This window comes from Larus michahellis, chromosome 7 (genome assembly GCF_964199755.1).
Source record: "Larus michahellis chromosome 7, bLarMic1.1, whole genome shotgun sequence".
NCBI classification, from domain to species: Eukaryota; Metazoa; Chordata; class Aves; order Charadriiformes; family Laridae; genus Larus; species Larus michahellis.
Genome location: NC_133902.1, coordinates 8,172,948 through 8,198,943, shown reverse-complemented (window position 1 = coordinate 8,198,943; position 25,996 = coordinate 8,172,948). Strand labels below are relative to the sequence as shown.

The 25,996-nt window shown below is 48.0% G+C and overlaps 1 protein-coding gene across 1 annotated transcript; it reads left to right on the top strand.

Moving 5' to 3' along the window:
- The first annotated feature begins 6,948 nt into the window (after positions 1-6,948).
- HEATR6 (HEAT repeat containing 6) lies at positions 6,949-25,324 on the top strand. Its single transcript, XM_074595146.1, has 20 exons — positions 6,949-7,277; positions 9,186-9,293; positions 9,694-9,834; positions 10,841-10,956; positions 12,672-12,786; positions 13,052-13,153; positions 13,585-13,722; positions 14,848-15,140; positions 15,536-15,713; positions 16,023-16,229; positions 16,783-16,882; positions 17,120-17,478; positions 18,385-18,507; positions 19,067-19,153; positions 20,154-20,288; positions 21,472-21,594; positions 22,347-22,471; positions 23,162-23,258; positions 23,661-23,865; positions 24,320-25,324. The coding sequence occupies exons 1-20, from the start codon at positions 7,074-7,076 to the stop codon at positions 24,868-24,870; spliced, it is 3,507 nt and encodes a 1,168-aa protein (XP_074451247.1). The 5' UTR covers positions 6,949-7,073; the 3' UTR covers positions 24,871-25,324.
- The last annotated feature ends 672 nt before the right edge of the window (positions 25,325-25,996 follow it).

Genomic DNA, 25,996 nt, shown 5'->3' with positions numbered 1-25,996 from the left:
GCTTCCTGCTCGTTTGGGATGTCTTCTTGGAGCCTTAACTCCAATCCTTGTTTCAGAATAACTATAATTATCTCTTAATTGCCATTATTGTTTAACATTTTTAGCATTTGCAAGTGCAAACTGTTAAGAGTTTTCCATGCAGATACAATCAGTAGCCAGGGTTCACAATGAAAGCAATTAAAATCCTGTGATTATTACAAGCCTGCGTGTCTATACAACGGCTTCAATCTGCATAACTTGCCAAGACGTAGGCTAGAAACTCAGACAAATTTAGCATTTATTTAGTAACCCAGCAAAGCTACTACCTCGTGCTGCCTCCAATGATTTGCATCTACGGCACTTTTTGGAAGGACGCGAGCGTTGAGGGGAGGGGAAAAACAGCATTTTCTAGAATACATCCCCGGAGAATACACGGCGAAGATAAAATTATGCACATGAATTATGCATATGAATTATGATTTCACTCCTATTTTTGTTGGGATTAGCTCATGTTTGGTGCGCATCCCTGGCAGGTTGCTGGCGGCTCGGCAGCGAGCAGAGACGCGCTCTCCAACTCCCAGCAGGTCACCGCGTTCTCGGGTGCCGTGTTCCCCACTCCACCGGCAGCTGCCTCCCGCGGGCTGCGGAGCTGCTCGGGGACCCGGCCCACCGCTGAGGGTGGCAGCCCCTGCTCCTTCACCCCTCTCGGGTCTGGGGCAGGGAGTTTTAATGTTCATTTACAGCATCTCGCCTGAAAACGTGCAATGGATAAAAACAGATTTGGGTGTAAAACTCAAAAAGCAAGTCTGCGCTGTTTTGTGTAGAGGGAGGTGTTTGCAGGCTCTGCTGCCACCAGCTAGGCTCCGCCGGTGTCCCCCGGGTCCTCACCACCTCCTGGGAAAGGCAGATGTGGAAATATCCCAGCCTCTGCCAGCTCTGGGGAGATAACGCTTGGGGAAGAGGAGCACAAGGGGGAGGCAGAAGCAGCGTTTCCAAAGTCTCTGCACCAAACTCGGCTGCAATCCCAGCACGCACTCGATTTAAGCCACATTAAATAGAGCCAGAAGTTCTTCCACACAGAAACAGCTACGGAATACTGAGCCCCCTTCCCAGGAGGGCTGGTGACCCCAGCCCATGGATGTTGCCATGTGAAAGGAGGTTTAATGGCCCGCATTGCAGGGGAGGAATAATCCTAATTAGCCAAATCAACAGGGCACCTGCAGCCAGGGCAAGGCTGCGCCTGAGCAAGCGGGACTGGAGGAGCAAGGTGGGGGTCCAGGTGAGGTGAGTGCGGCCTTGGGCACCCGTGCTGTGGTGGGACCACATGAGGAGGCTCAGAGGGCTCGTGGAAGCCCCCTGGCCAGATTCTTCCCTTGCCATCCCAAGCACCCTGTCCCATCTCCCGTCCCATCACCGCTGCTGCCTTGGAGTAACATCCCTGACAACCCAGCAGTCGTTTGCATGAGAAAATGAGATTAGGAAAGTATTTCAAGTATTTGGGTCTGTCCTTCAGGAGTCAGCACTGTTTGCCCGGTCAGCTGGCCTGCAGCTTGGGAAAACAGCCGGGAAGCCAGTGGGAGACACTTTTGGCACCAGCGGAGATAAAGGTAAGTATTGTATCGGGGCTGAATCTTCACATGCCTTTGGGGAGTGGTAGATGTGTAGCACGGTGCAGGCAGGGGCGCTCCTAAATCCCCCTCCCAGGGATGGAGTGCATGTTGGCAGGCACCCCTCTGCGGCCGGGGGCTCCCCGCGACAGCCCCTGCTCCTTCACCGATCTCCGCTCTGGGGTGAGTAGTTTTTCTCGTCCCGCTGTCCTCGGCCCAGCTGCTCTCCTGCTCTCTAACCTGGGCAAGTGCTCGAGAACCAGCATGGCTCAGGAGGACAGCACAGCTCGTGACGTTGATGTGTTAACGCACAGTGATGCTCTGCACGGTGCGGGCAAAACACAGGCAAGGGGTGCAGCCACAGCAGCTTCCCTGCAAGTATGAGCACGTCAGAGGATCAGGGATTTTTCTGGGGTCAGGCGTTTGATCTGCTTTGAAATGCTGCTGATAGGAAGTGAAAAGTCAGTAAATTTGGACAGTCCCAGGAAAGAGGACCAAAGGCAGAACTGACAGAAATGACAGTGTTTGGGAAAGCCTGGGACTGAAACCCCCCAAAATTCCCAGCTGAACTTTGGGCCAGGTTTTTTCCCAGGGCAATAAGATGAAGATGAACTCCCTCTGTTTCACCTTTAACAGGAAGAGACAGAGCTAACAAATGTGGAAGGCGCGGAGGAGGCAGGGAGAACCGGCAGCAGCTCCCAGGTCATCGCTTTGTCAGAATCAGCAGGTTTCTGCCGTGCCCTTGAGCTCTCTATCCGGCTCCTGCTTAGTTTGGCGTCCCCGCGGCAGCTGTCACCATCCCCGCATTATCAAACCACCTGCCTGAATTTCAAGGAACTCATCCATATATTCAGCAGGAATATCAATTTCCAGGAGCTCTTGGGGGCTCTGAGATCAGAGCAGCTAAACCGGGGATTTCTGCTGAGCTGTGCTGTGCTGAGCTGCCGGAGCTGGAATTTCCTTGGCTGGGCTGTCTCTGCTGGGGGAGCTGCAGGTGGGGGTTTTATTTAAGCTGTGACCAAACAGGGTTGGCAAAATGCTGTCAGCGTTTGCCTGGGCTCAGCCGGGCTCCCTGGCACCCGGAGGAGCGTGGATCCCACTGTGAGCGAGGGGATCAGCTTCCCCCGCCGTCTCTCTGGGGACATGGTGTGATGCTCAGCTCTCCCGAGGCGAAGCCCACATCCCAGCAGCATCACGGCTGGTGGGACCCAGCCCAGGAGAAACGAGCCCAAGGGACGCAGCCCAGGGAAGGACACTTTCTGCACATGTTTTTGAGCCAAACCTGGCTCCTGAAATCAATAGAGAAGGAGATTCCTCCACAGCCTGGGGAACCATCCTGTCCACATTCTTCCCTGGGACCTTCAAAGGAGCTGAGGAATCCAATTCCCACTAATTTGCTTTGAGAACATCAACCTAAAATTGTAATTACGGCGTGCTGTATTACAGGGGAGGAAAGAACCCACCGGACTGTAGCTACCTTGTTTTCCTGAGACGGGAGTTCTGATGATTTACCGAGACTTAACATTTTTAACAATATTATGTTGGTTAATGTTGGAAGATGTTCCTACAATTAATGAAAATTTCATAGACTGACTGGGGAAGAAAGGGACCATTTTGTGTCCCTTACCAGATGGCCTAAACCAGCTGCTCACTTTTTTCTTTGAACTGTGAGTCTAATGACTTCTCTGGCCTTTGAAGTCTGCCTGGGAGCTGCTGAACCAGATGTATTTGCATGATAGTAGCAGAGCACGTTTCACAGTCCTGGACTTGCGCTGTTTTCCCTCCTGGCCACTGCTGGGTACTGCGATGTTCGATGTTCGCTCTTCTTTGGGGCTTTTGAGAGGTGAGTAAACGCAAAGGCTTACCAAGAGCTGGTATAATGTGTCTTGGTGTAACATCGCTGGCTTCGGTGGGGTTATTCCCTAAATCCGTGGTGTCTTTACCCAGCTCTGGGCTGGTTTCGTTGCTTTTTAAACCTGTGCAGCGGTGCCAGTCTGCTTTCAGTCACAGATTTATTAGGGCCGCACAAAAGCGGGGGCTGCTGTCAAAACGCACATTGCGGCACCGTTTTCAAAGCAGAGGACCAGAAGAAAGGAAGAGCTTTAAATATGCATTAAGAAGTTTTAAAAATAATAAATCACAAAATAAAAGGAACAAAACCAAATAAAAAAGAAGTCCCCGAGTGTGGGTTTGGTAGAAATTTATGGCAGGCAGAGCAGCTGGGAAGACAACGCTGACATTCCTGGCTTTGAAATTGCAGACCCAACGCGGCTCCACCTGAGTGTGTCCCCAGATGGGATGCAGGGTGGCAGCGGGTGGCAGCCGAGACCCCGGCTCCGACACAGCCACCATGGCGGACCCACGGACGCTGCGAGTGCAAGAAGGGCTTTCCAGGATGGAGCCAAGTGCCGGGACGTGCTGCCACTGGGTGGATGCCCGGGGTGTCCCCACTCTCCATCCCGCCCGGGTGCGGTGGCAGGGTTCCAAGCAGCCCGCAGGCGGTGGCTGTGTGACACGGGAGGGTGCGACTCCCAGGCAGCGCTAACCCACCCACTGCCGGGCTTTCACACCAAAAGCCATGCCTGCGTTCCTTCCGAGGGGGATGAAGACCCTGGCACAAAGGCTCTGCCGCGGTGGAGGTGGCCATGTGCTCCTCCTTTTTCCGCTGCCTCCCGGAGCACGTCAAGCAGCTGCTCTCCCTGGAGCGACGGCAAAGAGCTTTCTAAAATCATCCTCGCACAATACTCATACGCGGTGCTGCTTGAGGCTGTCTCTTTGCTACGTGTTTCACTGTGCCTGCCTCGGAGGCCTGTTAAGGACGTCTGGGGACCAAATAATAAAGCATAAATGGAATGATAAAGGTAAGAAGCAGAGCAATTAGACATAGTCAGACAGCCCAGGGCAAAGAATAAAGCCAACGCGATGGCACTGGTGGCAAAGGACGTACTTTTCTTACTTGCGGTGCTCAGCCTGATAAGGAAATGAAAGGAAGGTGAAGCGAGGTAAACTGGAGGTAGGAGAGTCTCTGGAGTGAGGTACCAGACCTTGGCTTCGCCTGGTTGTGACATGGAAGGAGAGGACACCGTGCCCCGATCCTGCAGCCCTCCTGCTCCTTCCTGGGTGACGCAGAGCCCCATGATGGCAGCGTCCCTGTGCAGCAGGGCAGTATCGCTTGGCTCATCCCTGGTCCAGGGTATTCCCCATCAGCTGGGGCCTTTCAGACCCAGGCCTCTCTCCTGGGACCCACAAGGAAAAGGTGGGAGACCGTCAGTTAATTTGATGTTACCCATCAGCAAGGAATTAATTCCCGGTGAGGTGCAGTTCAGATCTGGAGTGATGTCCTTAAGGTGAGCAGGTTGCTCTTACCAATTGCCAGTCCCTTGTGTCCCCAGGGCCGAAATCCGTTATGTCCCGTGTACAGACAGAGCCAGGACAGGGCAGCGAGCGTGGGACAGGAGCAGCCCCGCAGCCCGGACTGCGGGCTTGTTTCAGGCTACATCGATCTCTCACTGTGACTTTTAAAGAAGCACCGAGCGTCCGCGACGGCTAAAATCCGCGCAGCCCCGCCCAGACCGGGGGAGGCCGTGGCTCGCCGGGCTGCAGCCGGGCTGGCCCCTGGCTCCGTGGCCACGATCGCGGACGGCCAGTGCCACCTACCGCGGCCCTGCGGCCACTAGCCCCGCTCCGCCCGACCGGGGCCGCGACACCGGAGCCGCGACACCGGAGCCGCGGCGGCGGCCGGGGCGGGCACCGTGCTCCCCCCGCCGCCGTGAGTGCCTTTCTGCCCGGCTGCGGGTCACGGCTGGGAGGGTGACACGGCTGGGAGGGTGACACGGCTGGGAGCGGGACATGGCTGGGGTGGGACATGGCTGGGAGGGTGACATGGCTGGGGCAGGACACGGCTGGGAGCGGGACATGGCTGGGGTGGGACATGGCTGAGAGGGTGACATGGCTGGGAGTGGGACACGGCTGGGGCAGGACACGGCTGGGACGGGACATGGCTGGGAGGGTGACACGGCTGGGGTGGGACACGGCTGGGAGGGTGACACGGCTGGGGCAGGACACGGCTGGGAGCGGGACATGGCTGGGGTGGGACATGGCTGAGAGGGTGACACGGCTGGGAATGGGACATGGCTGGGGCAGGACACGGCTGGGGCGGGACACGGCTGGGAGGGTGACACGGCTGGGGCAGGACACGGCTGGGGCAGGACATGGCTGGGAGCGGGACATGGCTGGGGTGGGACATGGCTGAGAGGGTGACATGGCTGGGAGTGGGACACGGCTGGGGCAGGACACGGCTGGGACGGGACATGGCTGGGAGGGTGACACGGCTGGGGCGGGACACGGCTGGGAGGGTGACACGGCTGGGGCAGGACACGGCTGGGAGCGGGACATGGCTGGGGTGGGACATGGCTGAGAGGGTGACACGGCTGGGAATGGGACATGGCTGGGGCAGGACACGGCTGGGGCGGGACACGGCTGGGAGGGTGACACGGCTGGGGCAGGACACGGCTGGGGCAGGACATGGCTGGGAGCGGGACATGGCTGGGGTGGGACATGGCTGAGAGGGTGACATGGCTGGGAGTGGGACACGGCTGGGGCAGGACACGGCTGGGGCAGGACATGGCTGGGAGCGGGACATGGCTGGGGTGGGACATGGCTGAGAGGGTGACACGGCTGGGAATGGGACACGGCTGGGGCAGGACACGGCTGGGGCGGGACATGGCTGGGAGCGGGACATGGCTGGGGTGGGACATGGCTGAGAGGGTGACACGGCTGGGGCAGGACACGGACATGGCTGAGAGGGTAACATGGCTGGGAATGGGACATGGCTGGGGCGGGACACAGCTGGGGTGTGACATGGCTGTTGAGGGCGACATGTCTGTGAGCGTGACACATCTGTGTCATGCCTGTGAGCGTGTCAGGGCTGTGAGTGTGTCGCAGATGTGACCATGTCAGGGCTGCGATCGTGATAGGGCTGTGAGCGTGTCACGGCCGTGAGTGTGGCATGGCTGTCAGTGTGTCAGGGCTGTGACAGTAGTACGGCTGTGAGCACGTCACGGCCGTGTGTGTGACCTGGCTGGGAGCATGTCACTGTTGTAAGTGTGTCACGGCGGTGCGTGTGACATGGCTACACCCTGTGTGCATGGCACAGCTCTGAGGGTGACACCGCTGTGAGCGTGTCACGGCTCAGGCCCCGTGCCCGCCGGAGCTCGCTCGGCCCTGCAGCCCCTCACCGTGCACCGTGCGCACTACCGGGGCCGGGGGCCGCGCTCCAGCGGCCCACCGCCCACCCCTGGGGCTCCCCTGCGCTTACTCCCCGGCTCCCTCAAAGTGAAAACCGGCCTCGTCGGAGGGTGCCGGTGCCGGTCCCCCAGCGGGGCCCCAGCCCGCCCGGTGCGCGCCGGCCCCGCCCGGCCACCGTAGCCGCCCCGCGCCCCGGAAGTGCTCCCAGTTGCCATAGCGCCGCTGCCGGGAGGACGGAAGATGGCCGCCGTGGCCGTGGCGGGGCCGGAGCCGGAGGAGCCGGGCGGCTCTTTCCGCCGTTACCTGGCGCGGCTGGGCGCCCTGCGGTCTCAGCCCGGCGCGGAGCGGCCCGACGGCGGCCGTCGCACCGAGCTCCACCTGCTCTTCGACCAGCTCATCTCCGAGAGCTGCGGGCCGGCGCCGGCGGCCGCGCCCAGCCCTCAGGTACGGCCGGGGAGCGGGGCCGGGGAGGGGTCGCACACGGCGGGGGATGTGCGCGCTCGTGGAGGGGCGGGAAGAAGGCGCTTGCACGTGGGTGTGCACGTCACGGGAGTGTGCACGTCACGCGTGTGACCGCACGCTGACGCGGGGCTCCCCCCGTCTCTACGGCGGCTGGCGGGGGGGACGCGCGGGTCGGGGTGCGGATGCCTTCCCAGGTGTGCACCCCCACGGCATTCCCGTCCCTAAGGGGACCGACGGGAAAGAGGGGACAGACTTTTTAGCAGGGCCTGTAGTGGTAGGACGAGGGGTGATGGCTTTAAACTAAAAGTGGGAAGATTTAGATTCGATATAAGAAAGAAATTTTTCACTCTGAGGGTGGTGAGACCCTGGCCCAGGTTGCCCAGAGAGGTGGGAGATGCCCCATCCCTGGAAGCATTCCAGGCCAGGTTGGACGGGGCTTGGAGCAACCTGGTCTAGTGGAAGATGTCCCTGCCCGTGGCAGGGGGATGGACTAGATGAGCTTTAAAGGTCCTTTCTAGCCCAAACCATTCTATGATTCTATGGGTGGGCTCCCAGGGGAGGCTGTGAAGATGCTGAGGGGACTGAAGCATCTCTCTGCTGAGGGACCTGGGGATGTTCAGCCTGGAGAAGAGCAGACTGGGAGGGGATCTCATCAGTGCTCATCAATATCTGTAGGGTGGGTGTCAAGATGGTGGGGCCGGACTCTTTTTAGTGGTGCCCAGTGACAGGACAAGGGGTAATGGGCACAAACTGGAACACAGGAAATTCCATCTGAACATGAGGAAAAACTCTGCCACCCTCTTTACTGTGAGGGTGGCAGAGCACTGGCGCAGGCTGCCCAGAGTGGGTGTGGAGTCTCCTTCTCTGGAGATATTCAAAACCCGCCTGGACGCTTTCTTGCCCAACCTGCTCTGGGTGACCCTGCTTTTGGCAGGGCGTTGGACTGGATGTCCAGAGGTCTCTTCCAACCCCTCCCATTCCGTGGGTTGTGCAGACTGGCGTGGAGGCACCTGCAGACATCTTGCCCGGTGCCCCCACGCGGCAGCCCTGCATGTGCCACCCTGTGGCTCCCCACGGGCCAGCTCGCTCCAGACTCTGGATTTTCCTGCACATCTTCTACCCTCCTCCCCACAATCCTGTTCTCTCCTGCCTTTGCCCACCCTGGTTCCCTTCCCCACCTCTCTGGGTGATTTGTGACCTCTGCTGCTGTGTGCCAAAACCCTGCTGGGGTCGGCATACGTGTCCCAGCAGCAGGACGGCATGAGCGCGGGTAGAGGTGGTGGGTGACACCAGTGAGCGGGCAGTGGGTGGGAGTGTAGGCACAGGGACTGGGCAATTTTCACATTCTGTTATTCAAACAATTAAAAATTTTCTAGTCTTAAAATAAGCCTTGCAAAGCTGAGTACTGTAGTTTTTTGGTATTGATACTGCTTCATTGGGAACACACTGTCCTTCATCATTACGCTGTAAACAGTGCTGACTTACCTACTTTATTTCCAGAATAGGCTTTGCGTTTTGAAATGAATTAGTTTTTGGACAGTGCTCCTTCCCCCCGGCTCTGCCTCGTTCCTTGATCTCAGTTTTGTATTTTTCTTTTGCCATTATTATTGGCTTTGCTTTTGCTCCAGTGTTTAAGTGATATTGTTTGAGCAGCACTCCTGCCATCTGAATCCCTGTCAGCATATCCCTGCATCAGGCTGAAGGTTTGGGGGTGACTGAGGGGAAGCTTACTAGCTGGAGTTTCATTAATTTTGTTACATTATCTCTGTGTATTGATGTTAATGGTATCCACACACAGATCTGGTTGTGTGATCAAAGTCTTAGCTGATGATGTGGTTTCCACCCTAGCTTTGTAGTTTCCAAATAATAAAGTAAGGCTTTCTTTTCCAGGATGTTTGTGCTGTGCTTGTCCAAGCCTGTCAGTTGGTTCACCTTGATCAGGAACATCTTGTCAGCAAAGTTTGTCAGCTTATCCATCACTTACTTAACAGATTTCAGGTATGGAAAGTTTAGCCCTGTCCCTCCTTTCCCTGTGTTCTGGCTGCCTGGTCCCCCTGCTAAGCCAGGGAGGCCGCCTCTCTCTTTTTATGGAGCTGACCTTCATGCAGAGTTTCTCGGATTTTCACTGTATTACTTATTTATTCTTAGCTGAGGTTCTAATCTGTGCATGGTTCCTCCGGTAAAACCAGCTTTCAGTTAGAAGCAATACACCATTGGAAATACTCTTGGTTTTAGGACATTTGTGTTGGTTTATCTGTTTAAGCGTCAGCTGATTCTGTGATTGTGAATAATTTTAACAGCCAGGTCAGCTGAGTCCGTGACCAAAATATCTGGGTGTATTGACTCCAGCAGTACATGACGATGTTTTCTTGACCACAGTCCTTTTCTGTTGGGACAGGTGATGGTTGATGAACAGAACTTGAATTTTCTTCTCTCCTACTGCATCTCTGCACTTAAGCAGTGCAGCTCTTGGACACATGTTGAAATTCTGCAAGCCTTAGCAGCGCTTGTTTACAATAATGGACCTAAATGTCAGAAGGTGAGTTTACAGGCTAAGAGAAAGTAACCACAAAAATATTTGCACACTTTTGCTGTTTCTGCTTTCTTTCATAGAAAGAATAAAAAAGTATCATGTTCTCAAATAGGCACACCTTTTATGTTAAGAATAATCCCATTTAAATAGTGACCGATATTTGGGGAAAAATTGATTTTCGGGTGTGATAGGTGTGTATACTAATAATCAGAAGATAACAAGATTCTTTCCATGCCACGTACCTCTATAGCTGCAAGCTGCAGCTGTAGGGACCACCCATTGACCTGGCTTGAGCCAAAGGCATGCTATTAAAGACGGGCAATTAAAGACGGGCAGCAGGCTTAGCCTGTAGACTAACCACCCTGGTGTGCTTGTGTATCAGGCAGGAAAACCGCAGGGAGCTTCAAATTGCACATTACTCAGCAGGGTCCATTGAGGATCCTGAAACTTATCCTGTAACCAGATCAGGTCTTTAGTGTGCGGTGGGCTCGAAGCCATTTCAAACTGGAGACTATCAGGTCTCAATTCTGAGGTTTGTATGAAGCTCCTTGTTGCTGCGGTGGGACTGATAGTGTTTGATGTGTTGAATTCCCCTGCCGTCACCAGCTCTTGGCAGCTTGCAGAGCAGTTTCTGCTGTTGGGCTGAAGCGCGGGGCGGTGATGCTAGCAGTTTTGGAGCTGCCAGCTTGCGTGGGTTTGTAGCCTATATAACGGCAGCAGTTTGGTACAGCAGTTGTTACTGACTTAGCTTTACGTTTAGGAAGAAAGCATAAATTGGGACTCGGTCTCAACTATGCTCATGCTCAACGCTTTTAAAATGCATAATAAGAGAACTTTGGAAATTAATATTTACATGTCATTTTTTTTATAAACATAATGTGTCTGTGGAATCTGAAATTGCAGCTGACAAATCTTTTTTTGTAGCATATATATTTTTATCTTCCAAACAGAAGAACCAGGACACTGAGGGAAGAGCAGTGACCCCTAATGACTTCTGGTGGTTTGTTTTTAGTATCTCCCAGATTTGCTCGGCAAGACTGGGCTCCTGGTGCAGTTCAGTGATTCTGCTCAGCCAGACGTGGAACTCAGGAGGGCAGCAGTACGCAGCATGGCAAACCTGTGTCTCAGGTGCGTACAAGCCTTTGCAGATGGCGGAGCGGATGCTTTAGAAGCTGTACATCTGAGCGCACGGACTGGTCTGCTCTGTTTGGGCTAGGAACATTAAATTCAGGACCAGTAAGGTGTATGTGCATGAACTTGAAATCTAAAACTTTAGTGCTCCAAGATATTGTATCATTTGTGGATAAAACTGTAATCAGTCTTCCAGAAATGTTACAGAGATTAGTTTAGGGAAGAAAACAAAAAGCATTGTGCTGTCTGGTCTCTGCAGTGATTCTTCGGGTTAATTTTGTATAAGAAATGGTCAGCTACAAGTTTTTATAGTGATTATCAGTTACTCTTTTGTAATTCATCCATTTTTCCATTCCACATGTAAATATGCTGATGCCACAGCAATGTCAAATGTTTATTAGCTGCTATGTGGGAAGACTACCCAGTCTCTGTGGGCAAGCAAGTAATTAATAAAAGCAATAGATACTTGGACTTGCTGTAAAGAGTTTTTTGGTTAATAGTTCCTGTGAACAGATGGCTTTTTTAAAAAAAAAAACAAAACACAACAACACAACCAACCAACCAAACAAATGAAAAACCCCACAAAACCACAAAAGCTTAGAATTTTGGCACTTATAGATGGAGTCTGAAAAACTACTTAATGTAAATAAATGCGACATCTGGCAGTTTGGGGCATGATGATTTTTCTGTGTGGAGACTTGGGATTGTTTAGCTTGGAGAAGGCTCAGTGAGGATCTTACCAACGTGTATAAATACATGATGGCAGGGAATGAAGATGACAGAGCCAGACTGTTCTCAGTGACGCCCAGTGAAAGGGCAAGAAGCAATGGGAACAAACTGAAATACAGGAAATTCTGATTAAACATAAGGAGGAAAAAAATAAATAAATTAAGGATTATTGAACACTGTAACCAGTTGTCCAGAGAGGCTGTGGAGTCTCCATCCTTGGAGATATTCAAAAGCTGATTGGACACAGTCCTTGGCAGCCTGCTCTGGTTGAGCCTACTTCAAGCAAGGGGGTTGGACTAGGCGGTCTCCAGATGTGCCTTCCAACCTCAACTATTCTCTGATTCTAATTTCAGGAAAATCACTTGCAATATTAGAGTTGTCCTGTGAGTATTATCAAACATGCGTTGATGGCTTGAGGTAATTAAATGTGTTGAAACCAGGTACTTAGGAATCCATTACAAAAGAATTTGTTTAATGACTGTAAATCCAGTGCAACAATGGCCAGCTCTTACTAAACGGTACTCAAGGTTGCAAAGCTGAAGTGATGCGGTCGCCCTCTCTCTTCATGCAGTAAGTCAACTGGATATTAAAATGTTTCAGCACATTAAGGTTGTCCAGACTTCACGGAAACTAGGGAAACGGCATAAGTCATTCTAGGCCCTTTTCAATGACAAATTTTGCCTAAAAAGCATTTATAAGCGTGACAGCTTGTTCAGCTATGCCTGGAGAGTTGTTGGAATTGAGGAGGTGGCCACAGAAGCAGAGTAGGTGTAAGGTACACTACGATTGTACGAGCTCTTTGTGCAGAAGGTTTCCTTTTGTTCTTCATAGTGGTAGAGCTGATGCCTTTCAAAGAGCTGTCCCTCCATCTGGGGCTGTGCTTTTCCGTCTAGTGGAGGGCTCGGATCTGAGTTTGTGTAATGTTATAAAGCTGTGGGACAGACTGTAAACCAACCAGTTGTCACCTCCTGCTTTAATTTTAGTGTGCCTGGACAGCCGTACTTGGATGAGTTGTACAGAAGTGTCTGTTTTCAGACTTTTCTAAGTGTTCTACAGTCTTCAAAAACCTCTGATGTAGATGACATCACTTTTTGCATGGTAAGTGTGAGTCTAATTGTCTAGAATACTCTAATTAGGAGATTGTGCTGCTGGAATATTGGAATTTGGAATGTATGAAATTTGGAATATTGTCAACTGAGATTTTGCTTAAATAGTCTAAGATTTTCTTTTTTAATAAACATAAGTAACTGTCCAAGTAATTATGTTGAGCAAAACCCGTAATTGCCTAGAAGGTCACTTGAAAGATGTGAACCTTCGGTATTTTGGGAAGGAAAAGTAATTCATTCTGTGTTTTGGTTTTCAGTTACTGCAAAATGCACTGAAAGGTATCCAGTCGCTTCTCAATGGTGGGAAGATGAAACTAATGCAAACTGACCAAATTGGATCTCTTCTTGCAGTATTAAAGGTAAATACTTAAATCCGCTTTGAGGAAGAGGCGGAGACTGGAAGGTGTGTGTTCCAGATGCGTGTTAAGTGGGAAACAGTAGGAAACGAGAAAGAGGGAGCAGAGAAGACTGAGCGTGGGTGGAAACGTAGTGTGAGATATAAAGAAAAAGACATTGAGTTTCTCTCACAGCGTCTTAACTGCACTGCCCACAAAAGAATGTGAGAGAAACATGTGAGGCTTGGTTTTTTTGGACCTACTTAAATCTAGAGATGGTTGAATTTCAGATGTTGCATCGCTGTTACGTAGCATGGGGAGAGGCAAGACCTGGGGGAAGGATCACAAGCCCAACTGAAAACTGATGAACGCCCGAGTAAATATGCTGTAAATACGCAGCAAATCCTTGTGCATCAAAATGGGAAAGAATGCTAACGCGTTTGTTACTGTTCTAGAAATGTATGTTTCATGGACTGCCAGGACTGAGCATAGAAATGCCCGCAGCCTTGTACCCGGCTCCGTTACCTCAGTACGATAAAAGGTCGCCCATCAAACAGGAGCAATCAGAACCGGCCACCTTTAAGCAGACAGGGGTAAGGTGAAATTATACTGATTCTGCTGCATGCTCGTTGTGCGCATGTGTGTTGTGGTTTTGTCTTACCTGACGTGGTATCGGTGGCTAACAGGCTCCTTGTGTTCGGAGCATGTGATACATTTCACATTCTCTGCTTTAAAGGTGTTGATTATAAATCTCTCCACTGATTAAAATTGCTTTGTAAACTCGGGTGACAGGAACAAATGGCTCTGCAGAGATTGGTTTTCCCGGGTTAAGCTGTGTGCATCAGTTATTCATCTATAGCCAAGAATTCCTGGCCTGCAGACATAGGGTTGCTCCTTGCAGACTAGCCAAAGCTTTTCATTTTATAAGTTACATTTTCTCTCCTAACGCTTGCGCAATTGTTTGACTCTTTCTTAGAGAAGTCAAGTTCATCTAGAGACCAATTTCCTTCCCCCTCCCTCATCTGTTCTGCTTAATACTTCTACAGGTTATTTTTTAACCCTCTAAACATTTTGGATTACCGATTATCTGAAAGATGTTAGAGAGAATAAAGTTGTATGGTCACGTTGACTTGTTTCTTTTTAGATCTTAAATACCTATTGTAAATCTAAAAGAACTAGAGAAGTATTTACTCTTCCTCTTCTTTAATCTCTTTTGTGTGAAACATGATTTTAACTAAAAGTTTTGTTGAAAATCTTTTGCTTTACTGATGAAGAGACCAAAGCTTAATTTTTGAGGCTATTCAAATATAAACTGCCTCCTTACACTAAGGTATTACTATACTGATGTTACTGTTGCTACTAATAAGCAGAGTGCAGATTCTCAGATATTAAAGAAGTGATTGTTTCTGTATGTACAGTATTGCACTTCCATATAATTGCACTTATGTGCAGTATTGTTGTAACAGAAGATGCTAAATAGCTGTGATAACTCTTGGTTAAACTAAATCTCATATAAAATTAATTTAGAGACTAGATGTACTGTACAGGGGACATGATTTATTATATTAAACTCTGCTTTTACTCTGGATTAGCAGTTAGTTTTGTTTTCAGATGAGACCTTTTTCCCTTAGTAAAAGATATACAAGTATAAAATATTTGCATATCTCTAGATATTTCAAAAGATTTTAAAAAAATACCTATTTTTCATCTTAAAACAGAACCGAAGAAAAAAGTCCAAAGGGAAACAAAAGAAGGGAGATTTTGGGGAAGAGGGAAGAGAAGATTTGGGTGACGCAGGAAACGAATTGGTCCTTGGAGCAGACATGCTGAAATTGCATGTGGGGGATGTGCAGAACAGTCCTTGTTCGGATCCTCGGAGTCGTGCATCAGATGTTGCACATGTGTCTGCTGGAAAGGATCACTTGTCGTCACATTATACTACTTGGAAAAGAATCAGCAGCAGTGAGTCGGAATATTCTGATGCTGAAGGTGGAATACAGAGTAAAGTGAGGTGATTGTTGTTCGTGTAAACATCAAGCATGGTGGCAGAGTGAACTCTTATTCGTAACAATTTAAGCTCATGTATCATGTTAAAGCGTGCTTTTTGTTCCTGTAGATCTGGCACAAATTTTACATGTGTGCAGCCTCTTATGCTTCCACGGGAACCTAGCACTTTGTTCTTAATCAAAACTGTTGAGGAAATCACTTTCCTTTTGATTTATGTGGTGATAGGAATTCCTGCCTTCCAGTTTTCTCCTACTGGTTTGAAAGTAAATTTGTTCTTTCTGTTCCTGTTCTTCATCTAAAAAATGTCTTCTCACAGCTAGCCACTAATATAAGTGAAAGAGGTGAAGTCCGTTACTTTTCACTGATGCTATTTCATTGATCTTTTTGTTTGTTTTTAAGATCTTATCAAGCCAATGTTCGTCAAGGGGCTTTAGCCTGTTTCCTCTCCGCTATAAAATCAATGGAAAAACGAGTTCTTTATGGCTACTGGTCAGCGTTTGTTCCTGATGCACCTGGTATTGGCAGCCCCCAGTCAGTGTCCTTGATGACTATTGCTTTAAAGGACCCTTCTCCAAAGGTGAGTCATTTCTGAGTAGAGAAAGCATGGTGTTTTTCCCATATTAATCTTAAGAGTTGTCTTCTCTGGCCTTCGGTAAGTACTTTGGCTACTGTATCTGTGTTGCTTAGTCACCGTACCATGAGAAATAAAAGAGAAAGTATTGGTTAAGGAAACAAAGCATTGGTTGTATGCTGCTTAAAGGTAGGAGAAAAGGTAGTTGGAGTCAAATTTTCTTTTTCTGGAGAAAGATGCTTTCGTAAACTTAAATTCTCCATCAGCTCGAAGGAGGTATTAAAAGTGGGTAACAGAAAGGTTTTGTTGTTTCAGACCCGTGCCTGCGCTCTTCAAGTTCTCTCAGCCATCCTGGAAGGTTCTAAGCAGTTTCTTTCTGTTGCTGAAGATGCCAATGATCACAAGAGAGCTTTTACTCCCTTCTCTGTAACTCTTGCTTCTAGCATCCGGGAGCTGCACCGCTGCCTGCTACTAGCCCTGGTGGCAGAATCCTCTTCTCAAACACTGACACAAATAGTCAAGGTAACTGTACTGTAAATGTTTCAAATGCTGCCCAGGAGATTATGTTGGTCTCTAAGTCTTGAAGAAAGATTGCACAGAAATTCTTGTAGCTCTTGAGGACTAAGGTGGTGGTGGGAAATGGACTGCTATCGTCTCACAAGGCTTCACTGATTGAGTCTTCCTACAGAGTCCTAAGGCTTCTTTTCTCTTCAGCACAATTCTCTTGTTCCTATGTTTCTTTCGTGTAGTCTTTTTGGAGCTCAATGAACCTATGAAATGATTCTGAAGACTCACATTGGCTTTAAAACGGGAATCCAAATTGGCAAAAAAAGCTTTCCATGGGCTATTGAAATTCCTTGGCCCTTATGCCAGGGCACAGTAGTTAAATACTTGTTCTTAGGAGCCAAGGTTGCAACCAGTTTTCAAACAGCAGATAATTGGGGCATTTGTTTTCAGGTGCCCTCAGATAATTAGCTGTCTGAATGACCTAAATTGCAAATGTAAAAACAAATCTGTTGGAGGCCAGGCTGACATTGTAGCCATCACGGCATGTATGTTCTTTTGTGTCTTTCAGTGCCTTGCAAATTTAGTTTCAAATGCACCGTACAGCCGCTTAAAACCTGGGTTGCTGACGAGAGTTTGGAACCAGATAAAGCCATACGTTTGTCATAAAGGTTTGTATTCTGTTTGGCTGGAGCATCCTTATATATGTTATATGTTAATTCAGCATTGGTTATTACAAAACAGTTGTGGATTTTCCTGCCCACCCCATGCTTCACAAATACATGTATTGCTCTCAAATTGTATGTTATGACCTGTCTTGTGTGAAAACTGCTGAAGAAGGATGCTGACGTGTCAGTGAGACGCTAACGGACTGGCTTTTTCTTCCCCTGCCCTGTTCTTTCTTGCAGATGTTAATGTTCGAGTTTCTAGTCTCACGTTATTAGGGGCTATAGTATCTGTCCAGGCACCTTTACCAGAGGTGCAGTTACTTTTGCAACAGCCCAGTTCTTCAGGGCTAAATAATAGTGGTAGTGCCACCCCTCACCGTTTTAATTCTTCTGAGCAGTGGAGGAAAGCACTCCCCTCAGAAGGGGAACCTCAAGATAATCCAGCAGGATGTACGTCTTCCGAACCATGCTGGCTTCTCCGTCTCTGCGTTTCCATCATCGTTCTGCCCCGTGAGGATTCCTGTTCTGACAGCGATGCCAACTTTCCATCGTTCTCCAGCATTTATGAACCCTGTCCCCTTCGACTGGAATCCTTGCAGGTGGGGATGAACAGCTAGCTTGTGAAATGAACAGCATGGTACAATATCAAATTACCTCCTGTCCACCAAGCCTCAGCTGTGGGTTGCCTTTTCTCCGAGCTCTTTCAGTTAGATTTCGGCTAAAACATTTGCTGGTGCAGCATGTGTGAGCTGCTGTGACTGAAAAAGCACTAACACTTGGATTCCATGCCTGTGGCCACACTATAACTGTCCCATGGTAAACCAGCTGCAGCAAGTTCATCTGCCTGTGGCTTTTGTTACCTTCAGTATTTTTAAATGTTATTTGGTTGTGTGCGCTGGCATCTGGTGAAGGCCGTGAGTCTTCCCTGTGCAAACTCCTCCATACAAAATCTAAATTGAAGCTTTGCTAGAAAACAGTGGGGAAGAGCCTTGCAGTCAAAGAATGGTCCGCAAGGAACTGCGGAGAGATGCTGGTATGACTAAAGGAGTACCTGTGAATGGTGGGACTTGGCCTTTTTTTCTTCATGTAACCACAGAAAATAGTAATGTGCATGCTGAGGAGTCTCTCTCTTTTTCTGGAGCAATGAATATTTGTAAAATCCATCTTCACAGAACACAGCAGTGGTATTACAGGAGAGTGTCGCTCTTGCGGGCACTCTTGCTTAGTTTTTTAGCTACAGGAGACCTCACTTACAGTAAATAATTCATTGCGTTGCTACTTGATAGTGCTTTTGTGGCCCTTTTTTGAACAAGATGATGGAATGGGGAGGTTTTTAATTAGCTCTAGTATTCTAGAAGTTGTGCTGCAAGGTGTATCTGTTTACATCAGAGTTTAGTGTATGGTCCCAGTGTTGATTAACCCATTAACACCCTCTCTGGGTGTTTTTGGGGTATTTTAGTGTAACGGAAAAAATGCTGAATGGAATTTCTTTTGTTTGCGTTTAGGTGTTGGCTCTTCTTGTAAAAGGTTATTTCTCTATGGCTCAGAGCTATTTCCTAGAACTTGGAGAAGTGGCTTGCAGATGCATGGAAGAAATGGATCCATCCATTCAGCTTCATGGAGCCAAAGTAAGAGCACGAGGAAGCGTCAACATTATCGATTTTATCTGTTAGTGTGCTTTGCAAGTTCAGATGAGTAGTGATGAATATTGAGAGCATCTATGTGTGCGTGATGTGGCACACCATAGAGAGCTGGTGCCTGCTGTAGCTCTTTGGGAAATGCAGTACCCTGACGCTTTGAGAAATGTGCCTTCTGCTTGCAACCTTGAAATCCCATCAGTGTTTTGTTGCTCTGCTGAGTCACCTTGGGACACACAAGGACTATAACACTGGCCCTTTCCTGATTTAGCATCAGCTGGTGCAGGAACTGTAGTCTGTCACCCAAAGGAAAGCTCAGAGAGATTTCCTCTTTGCGCAGCAATTTGTTGCGCTGTTCTAGCTGGAGATTTTATGTAAGAAAGGGTTTTGCTCTAATTTTTTCACTAGCAGGGACAGAATAGAGTCCAAAACAATACTGAATTTTTTGTTCCCTGGGTAGGTAAGTGTAGTCCTAGTTAGAGGTTGCTATAGTTCTATAGTGCTTGAGTTATCCCTGATAAAGACCTAGTTGCTTTTTGTTTCCTTGCAGCTTCTGGAGGAGCTGGGCACAGGGGTCCTGCAGCAGTACAAACCCGATTCAGCCATTGCCCCCGACCAGAAAGTACCAGTCAGCTTGGTAAGTGTGTGGGCTCCCTCTGAGATTCCACTGTGCTGAGCTTTCTTGAAGTCTCTGCAAAGTTACTGGCATGGATACAGGTAAATCAGTTGCAGGATGGGACTCAGTACCCTGCAGCTTTATAGGTGCTGATATGTACAATTTTTGTAGACTTCCTGCAATATTTTGGTATCTGGTTTTGGTCTGTAGGCAGGTATGGTTGGCTTTTTTTTTTTTTTTTGCCTTTTACATCGTGTTAACGCTGCTTCTCTGGCTTTCCTCAACCCTCCTCTTCCTGCGTGCTCTAAGTCAGAAAGCTGGAAGAACAGCACAGATTTTGCATGTGTCATTACTGCTACGTAAAACCTAGACATACACGTTTAGAGTTTTGGCGAATCTGCGTTGTTACAAGAGCCAGTCAACATGTTCCAGCTGCTCACAAGTGCAGAGGGGGAGGCTAGAACCATAACACGTGTGATTTCAGAAAAATTCATTGTTCGAGGCTGTCTGTTGGATAAGTTTGCGGAAGCTGAGGAACTGGCATTCTAGTAGTAATGTAGGCCTGTTTAAGTTTTGCTTCTGTGAACAGAAGACAAGTTTAAAAATTTCTTTGGTGTGTGCTAAGATTTGAGCTGGTCACCGCTGACCCTACAAGATAGGAAATGTGTCCAGTAGCGCTGGGCTTCTGTTAGTTGACATGAATGTAAATTGTCAAGCAAATGAAAATACCCAGCTGTGTGGATTCAAGAACGGGATCGTAATTCTACCTAATGCAATCTAATCTTAGTGCATGTGGCCTTGAGGAGGAAACAAACAGAACTCAGTGGATAAGTACTTGATAGCAGTACTAAAGTGTCTTTAAAATGCTTCTGAATGCTAAGTATGGTAATCACTTTCACCTGTGATTATGCTACCTGCTGTAAGTATGTCTTAAAGGTGATAATGGAAAAATGCAATCTGTGTTAGAACTTAGGCCTAATTGCCAACTTCAAATAGGTAAACCTGGCTGCTTCCTCTGTAGGCTGTAACTTTCTGGACAATGATGTTAAATGGCCCCTTACCTGGCATTCTTCAGAACTCTCCGCACGCGACTCTTCAGACAAGCGCCTGCGATGCCCTGTCCTCTATCTTGCCAGAAGCTTTCAGCAGCCTGCAGGTAAGAGAGCACTCCTTGAAGCGGGGCATTTTTACCTATTGAAGCTTTGTTTTTGTCTACCAGATTGCAGGAGTGTAAAGCCTCTTAAAATTTACAAGGAGAAGGTAAAGAAATCTTCCAGATATTTTTTTTTTTTTAATGTTCTGAATAAGTTGTGACTATTGAAGACTGGAAAAGGCGATGTAGAGAGTAATCAGTCTGTCAAAACAATTAAACTGTGGGTCACAGAAGCTGTTTGGCCCTGCCGTGAATACTCAGCCCTGGTGGTGATGTGCGGGAGATAGAGGGTAAGAATTTCGTGGCATGAGGGAGGGGTGAAGGGCTGCTACTTTGCTGGTCAAGAGAGACAGCTGAGCTAACAGCCATGGGCTGACGTTCACCAATTTGCATGCATGTTTTTTCTTTTGTCTAGCTTTTAAAACACTAAACTGCCGTGATTGCCCTGGCAGAAGCAAACAAATGTGTTGGCCTTACTCTCCTTTTGCAACACGAAATATGCTTTTAGACATGAAAGCCTTGGCAGGGTATCACCGCTGCATTGTGCAGCTCCTTTTATGTCACTGTGCCCTTCTCGATGGGGAGTATTCTGCCAGATCTCATTTGCCCAAGAATTGCTAGTACAGCAGTATCTCTGGAATTCTCCGTCTGGTTTCTCCGAGTACAGCATGTACTTCATCACTCTGTACTTTGATCCCGTACGCTCTCTTGTCCCTGTGGCCATGTGGGGTCAAGTCAGTGCCCACTCTGACCCTTTGCTCTGATGAAACAAAGATCTTTGTCATGGGTTGGTGAACTGACAATCTGTCCAGGATGAACTTAATCTGCCTGGCCGTCCTTATTAATGAAGGGGAAAGAGTGAAGTAAGACAGGAAAAAGCAACCGATCCAGTCTGTTGTACCTCTGATGGGCCATGCCTTCTGCATTTGGATGATAGATAAGATCACAAAAGAAACCAAAATATTAACTGACAGCAACAAGATCATGTTTGCTGGAGCATTCCCATTTCCTGTGTGGCATCCTGAAATGCCAGTTGGTTTACTTTAAAGAAAAGAGTAAGCTCTGAATGGTAGCTTCTGTAGATTCCAGATATTCGGGTCTTTCAGAGTGTCTGCCAGTTGTCTGTCTTTGTAGGACAGAGATCTTTTCACTTTCTCTCTGTTGTCATGACTGCTTATTGTTGCAGAATGACCAGCAGATCCTGTGCGTCACTCTGCTTCTTGGCCTGAACCACAGTGAGAACCCACTGGTAAAAGCAGCTGCCGCACGTGCGCTTGGAGTCTACATCCTCTTCTCTTGCCTTCGGCAGGTCAGAACTGGCCCATTTTTCTTATTTTGAGACATTTTATAATAGGTTTGACGAACCATAAGATGCGGGACATGAGTTCTTTTGGAGTGAATTGGCCGTTCTTCTTGCTCTTGGTCTGCAACGTGTCTCTAGCATTTCTTTACTATCTCCAGACCTGGAGCCTTAGCTGGACTGAGCTGGAAGACTCTAGTTTTTCCATTGTGGCCTTAAATGGGTGTTTGTAATAAAAAAAAATAAGTAAAAATGTATGCAGTAGCTGACGTTGAGATTTGAGTCCAAAATATTTTGAAAGAAAATCCTTTACCATAGGTAAGGGAGTGAAAAAAAAATGTAATGTGCCATAGAAGAGAAAATTAGACAGGCAGCTCAGCAGGGAGTTTGGAGAAGCAATTACTCTCTTAAGAGGGAGATTTGATGGGTGTAAGATCGGCAGTCTAGGTAATTATGGTAAAATCCAAAGTAACTAAAGCACCAATTAAATTAAATAATATATTGAAACCTTTCAGCAACAGCTACCCAAGAGAGAGGTGAACTTGGTCAGCATGCAGGCTTAGACTGTTAATGAGAGATCAAAGCTGTACAGAGCACCATAAACGTTAAAAGTTGTTGCCTGAAAAAGAAGAGTATATTAATAGAGCTGGTCTCTGTGCAGGTATCATTTTCCCTAGAAAGGCCAGAATGTTTATGTTACTAAGGAAATCACCTGAGGTTTTTAAAACTTTCTAACTTTGCGGCAGTTTTTACTTTTATAGGATGTGATGTTTGTGGCAGACACAGCGAACGCTATCCTGAATTCCCTCCATGACAAGTCTCCGAACGTCCGTGCCAAAGCAGCTTGGTCCCTGGGCAATCTTACGGACACTCTGATCATCAACATGTACGTAAGCGCGTGCCTTGGCCCGCAGAACTCTCTCTGCACGTATTCCCGTAGCGTCAGACAGAGGGTACTGATCTACTGAGTATCAAAAAAGCCAAAATTTGGCTTGGATGCTTCTTTTTAATCATCCTTCAGCCTATGTGTCTACCAGTGTGTGACACTGTATTACAGGTATCCCGTATCCATCTGGGGTTGGGTTCTAAACTGCTTGGTTTAGGTCTTTCTAATCATTAGTTCTGGAGTATATTCCAAGTTTACTTTTCAATTTCCTATTTCTTGTTCGTTGCTTTTTGTAATTGCATGTTCCCTGGTTACTTTACTTTCAACATAACACAGAAGTAAGATTAATAAATATTTAACGCTTCCTCAAATCAAAAACTGAAGGAAGTCTAACCTACTGTTACATTTTTAACAGGGGAAAGAGTTATCATATATTCTTGCTAAGGAATCCCCTCCGAGCAATTCATTGCCCTCTGTTTTTTATTACAGACTTAATGCATTGCTAACCGGCTTTCTTGCATTGATAGTTTGGTTTTAAATTAATAAACATAGTGGTCACATGTAGTAAGGTCTGCCTTACATATTAGCTTTCTAAAGAGTGAAGGTTGTTCATACGCCTTGATAAAGGATTGTATCACATCTTTGGGGATGGATTGTCTGAGCTGGGCTTTCAGTGTCATCCTTCTGCAGGGAAACGATGGGACAAAGCTTTCAAGAGGAATTTTCTGATCTCCTGCTCTTGAAAATGTTACGATCCGCGACGGAAGCATCCAAGGACAGAGACAAGGTACGACTGAAGGGAAGGAGGGTGGAGTTATCATAGCGTAGTTAACTCTTGCATTTTTTTATTAAAGAAAAAAGAAAACAGGCAGCAGTTACTTAGGGGCTGTTTGCCCCAACAGACAGGGAGCTGCGGCTCAGCATCCTCTCTTGAGGGCTGGTGTTTAGAGGTTGTTTGACCTGCAGAACCTTTGATTGCGCTTTTCCACGGTGCGGGGAGGGGTTGTTGGGGTTTTTTCCTGGTGACCACTTGCCACCAGAAAGACTCATTCTCTACATTTAGGAGGTTACCATCTGATAAGACACTGGTCTGATTCCAGATGGGCTCCTTGTTGGCTCTGAGCTTCACAAAAGCTTTACCTACAAACTGAAAGCCAGAATTGTTTTTTATTGTGTATGCGTGTTCCAGGTAAAGAGTAACGCAGTCCGGGCCCTTGGGAATGTGCTTCACTTCCTTCAGCCGTATCACATAGCAAACCCCAGGTTTAGGGAAGCCATCGAGGAATCTCTTCAGGCCCTAATTTCCACTGTCCAGAGCGAGGCCACTATGAAAGTGCGCTGGAATGCTTGTTACGCGCTGGGGAATGTATTTAAGAACCCTGCCTTGCCACTCGGTGAGTAACTTGTCTCACTGGCTTTGGATTTGTGCAGCAGGTTGTGGTTTTGATAAGAAGGTCTCTGTTACTAATGCGTTGGGGAAGAGAGGAGAAAGCAAACTGAGCTGAATCTTCCTGGCATACCTCTGCCAGTGAAATAGGGGTCTGTGCGTGCGGGCATCACTGCGCTGTATTCAGGTGGATCTGTCACGTCAGAAAAGAGCATGAGGGTGGGTTTAGAGAGTGAATAGATGTAAAATGTCGTTTTTCCTCTTACAAAACTTCGTAAGATTAACTTTTTAAACTGATTTTTTCATTTTAAAACCCCTGATTCTCTCATTTGGACCAGAATAAATAACAGTAAATGTAAGCTTATTAAATATTTAGGAGATACACTTACAGTTTTGTATATTTTGGCTGATTGAAAAGTAGTTTTTTCTTTGTTTTGGGGTTTGTTTGGTTTTTTTGGTAGGAGAGGCTCCTTGGACCACACAAGCATACAATGCGCTTTCCTCAGTAGTGAAGTCCTGCAAGAATTTTAAAGTTCGAATCAAATCAGCGATGGCTCTCTCCATCCCAAGCAAGAGGGAATGCTACGGCTCCACTGAGCAGTTCTGCCAAATCTGGAGTGCCTTGGTGGTGGCCTTGCAGAAGAGCGAAGACACCGAGGACTTTCTGGAATTCAAGTACAGTGCCAGCCTCAGGACGCAGATCTGCCAGGCTCTGCTTCATTTGCTAAGTCTGGCAAAGAGCACGGACCTGCCGGTCATTTGGCGAACAATAACAGAAAATGGGGACGCCATTAAATCCTATCTCCTGCAATATCTGAAATCTGGAGTTGAAGAAAACGAAGCAGGAATGCACACGGACTTGTGCGAGAGGGAGAGGGTATTAAAAGGAGCTCTCGAACATCTCAGTGGGATAGAGAAACAGCTGGAGGGCAAAGCTCGGGTAAGAGTGTCTGGTTATCTGGGAGATGTCTTGACAAACCATGCCCGTGCCACTGAATTAACAGAGGCTTAGAAAAAACCACCAGTTTCGTTGACCAATAACTTATACTTCTGGCTGGGCACACTCTTTTCATTTACACGGTCATCCAGAAGAAAAGTTTCCTGTTGCTGTTATTAAAAAAAATGATTTAAAACTTATTGAAAATCATTCATAATGCCTGATGAAAAGATCTGTAGAACTTCATTTTTATTATTGGTTTTGGTTTTTTACACTTAACTGTTACTGTGTTACCACTTGGGAAACAAATGCCTTTTCCTTCTTTTTATGTTTTATAAAACCAGCCTGTTCTCTGAGCTTATCTAAAAGCATTTTGTTACTGTTGCTGCTATATTCAAAATCATGTTTGTAAAGGAGGGATGTGGAAGAATTTTGTTTTTCTGAGCACTGCAAATGTTATCACTCTTGTGTTCCTGCAATAAACCCAAATATGCCAATATTTGAATAATAGCTTAGAGCAAACACACTTTGCCTTTACCTGTCTCCGTTCCTGGTGTCTTACACCTGGCCTGTGCCTCCCTCCTGCCTTCGCTCGTCCTGGCTTTCAACAACCCCAAATTCCTTGTTCCCACGTGGATGGTGCTGTGCTGCGTAAGCCAAAAAATTCCGAGTAGCTACTCTGAGGCTGGAATTTCCACTTTTGGAGCAGTGCTGCCCCTGGAGCCCTGTTGCCCTTTGCAGCGATGTTCTAAACCCCCCGTGGGATTGTTTCTATTTCTGAAGTTCTGTCCCCTTCCCCTTCCTCCATGATGATGTTCCTCTGTTTGCTGTGTGCTCGCTGCGCTGATAACCGGCGGGGGACTGGGCTCTCCGGTGTTGCTGGGGACAAATCAATGCCTCCAGGAATGAGCTGGTCGGGGAGGGGCGCTTGGAGAGTTAAGTGCCTGCTCTCCTAACCTCTGCGTGGATGTTTGAACAGAGCTCAGTGCAAGCCCTGCCCGTCGTAAAACCTCTTTGGGATACAAAATTTATCTGCTTTGTTTTTCTGTCCTCGCCGCTGGTTTCAGTGGGCCTCAAGTGGTGTGAGCATCCGAAACCCCTTCAGAGGAGCAGAGCCTTTTTCGCTGGATGTTTGGGGCCGCTTCCCTGCCAAGAGTGACTTCTCCCACTGTGGCAGCTGCAGCAGGAGCAGCTCTCCAAG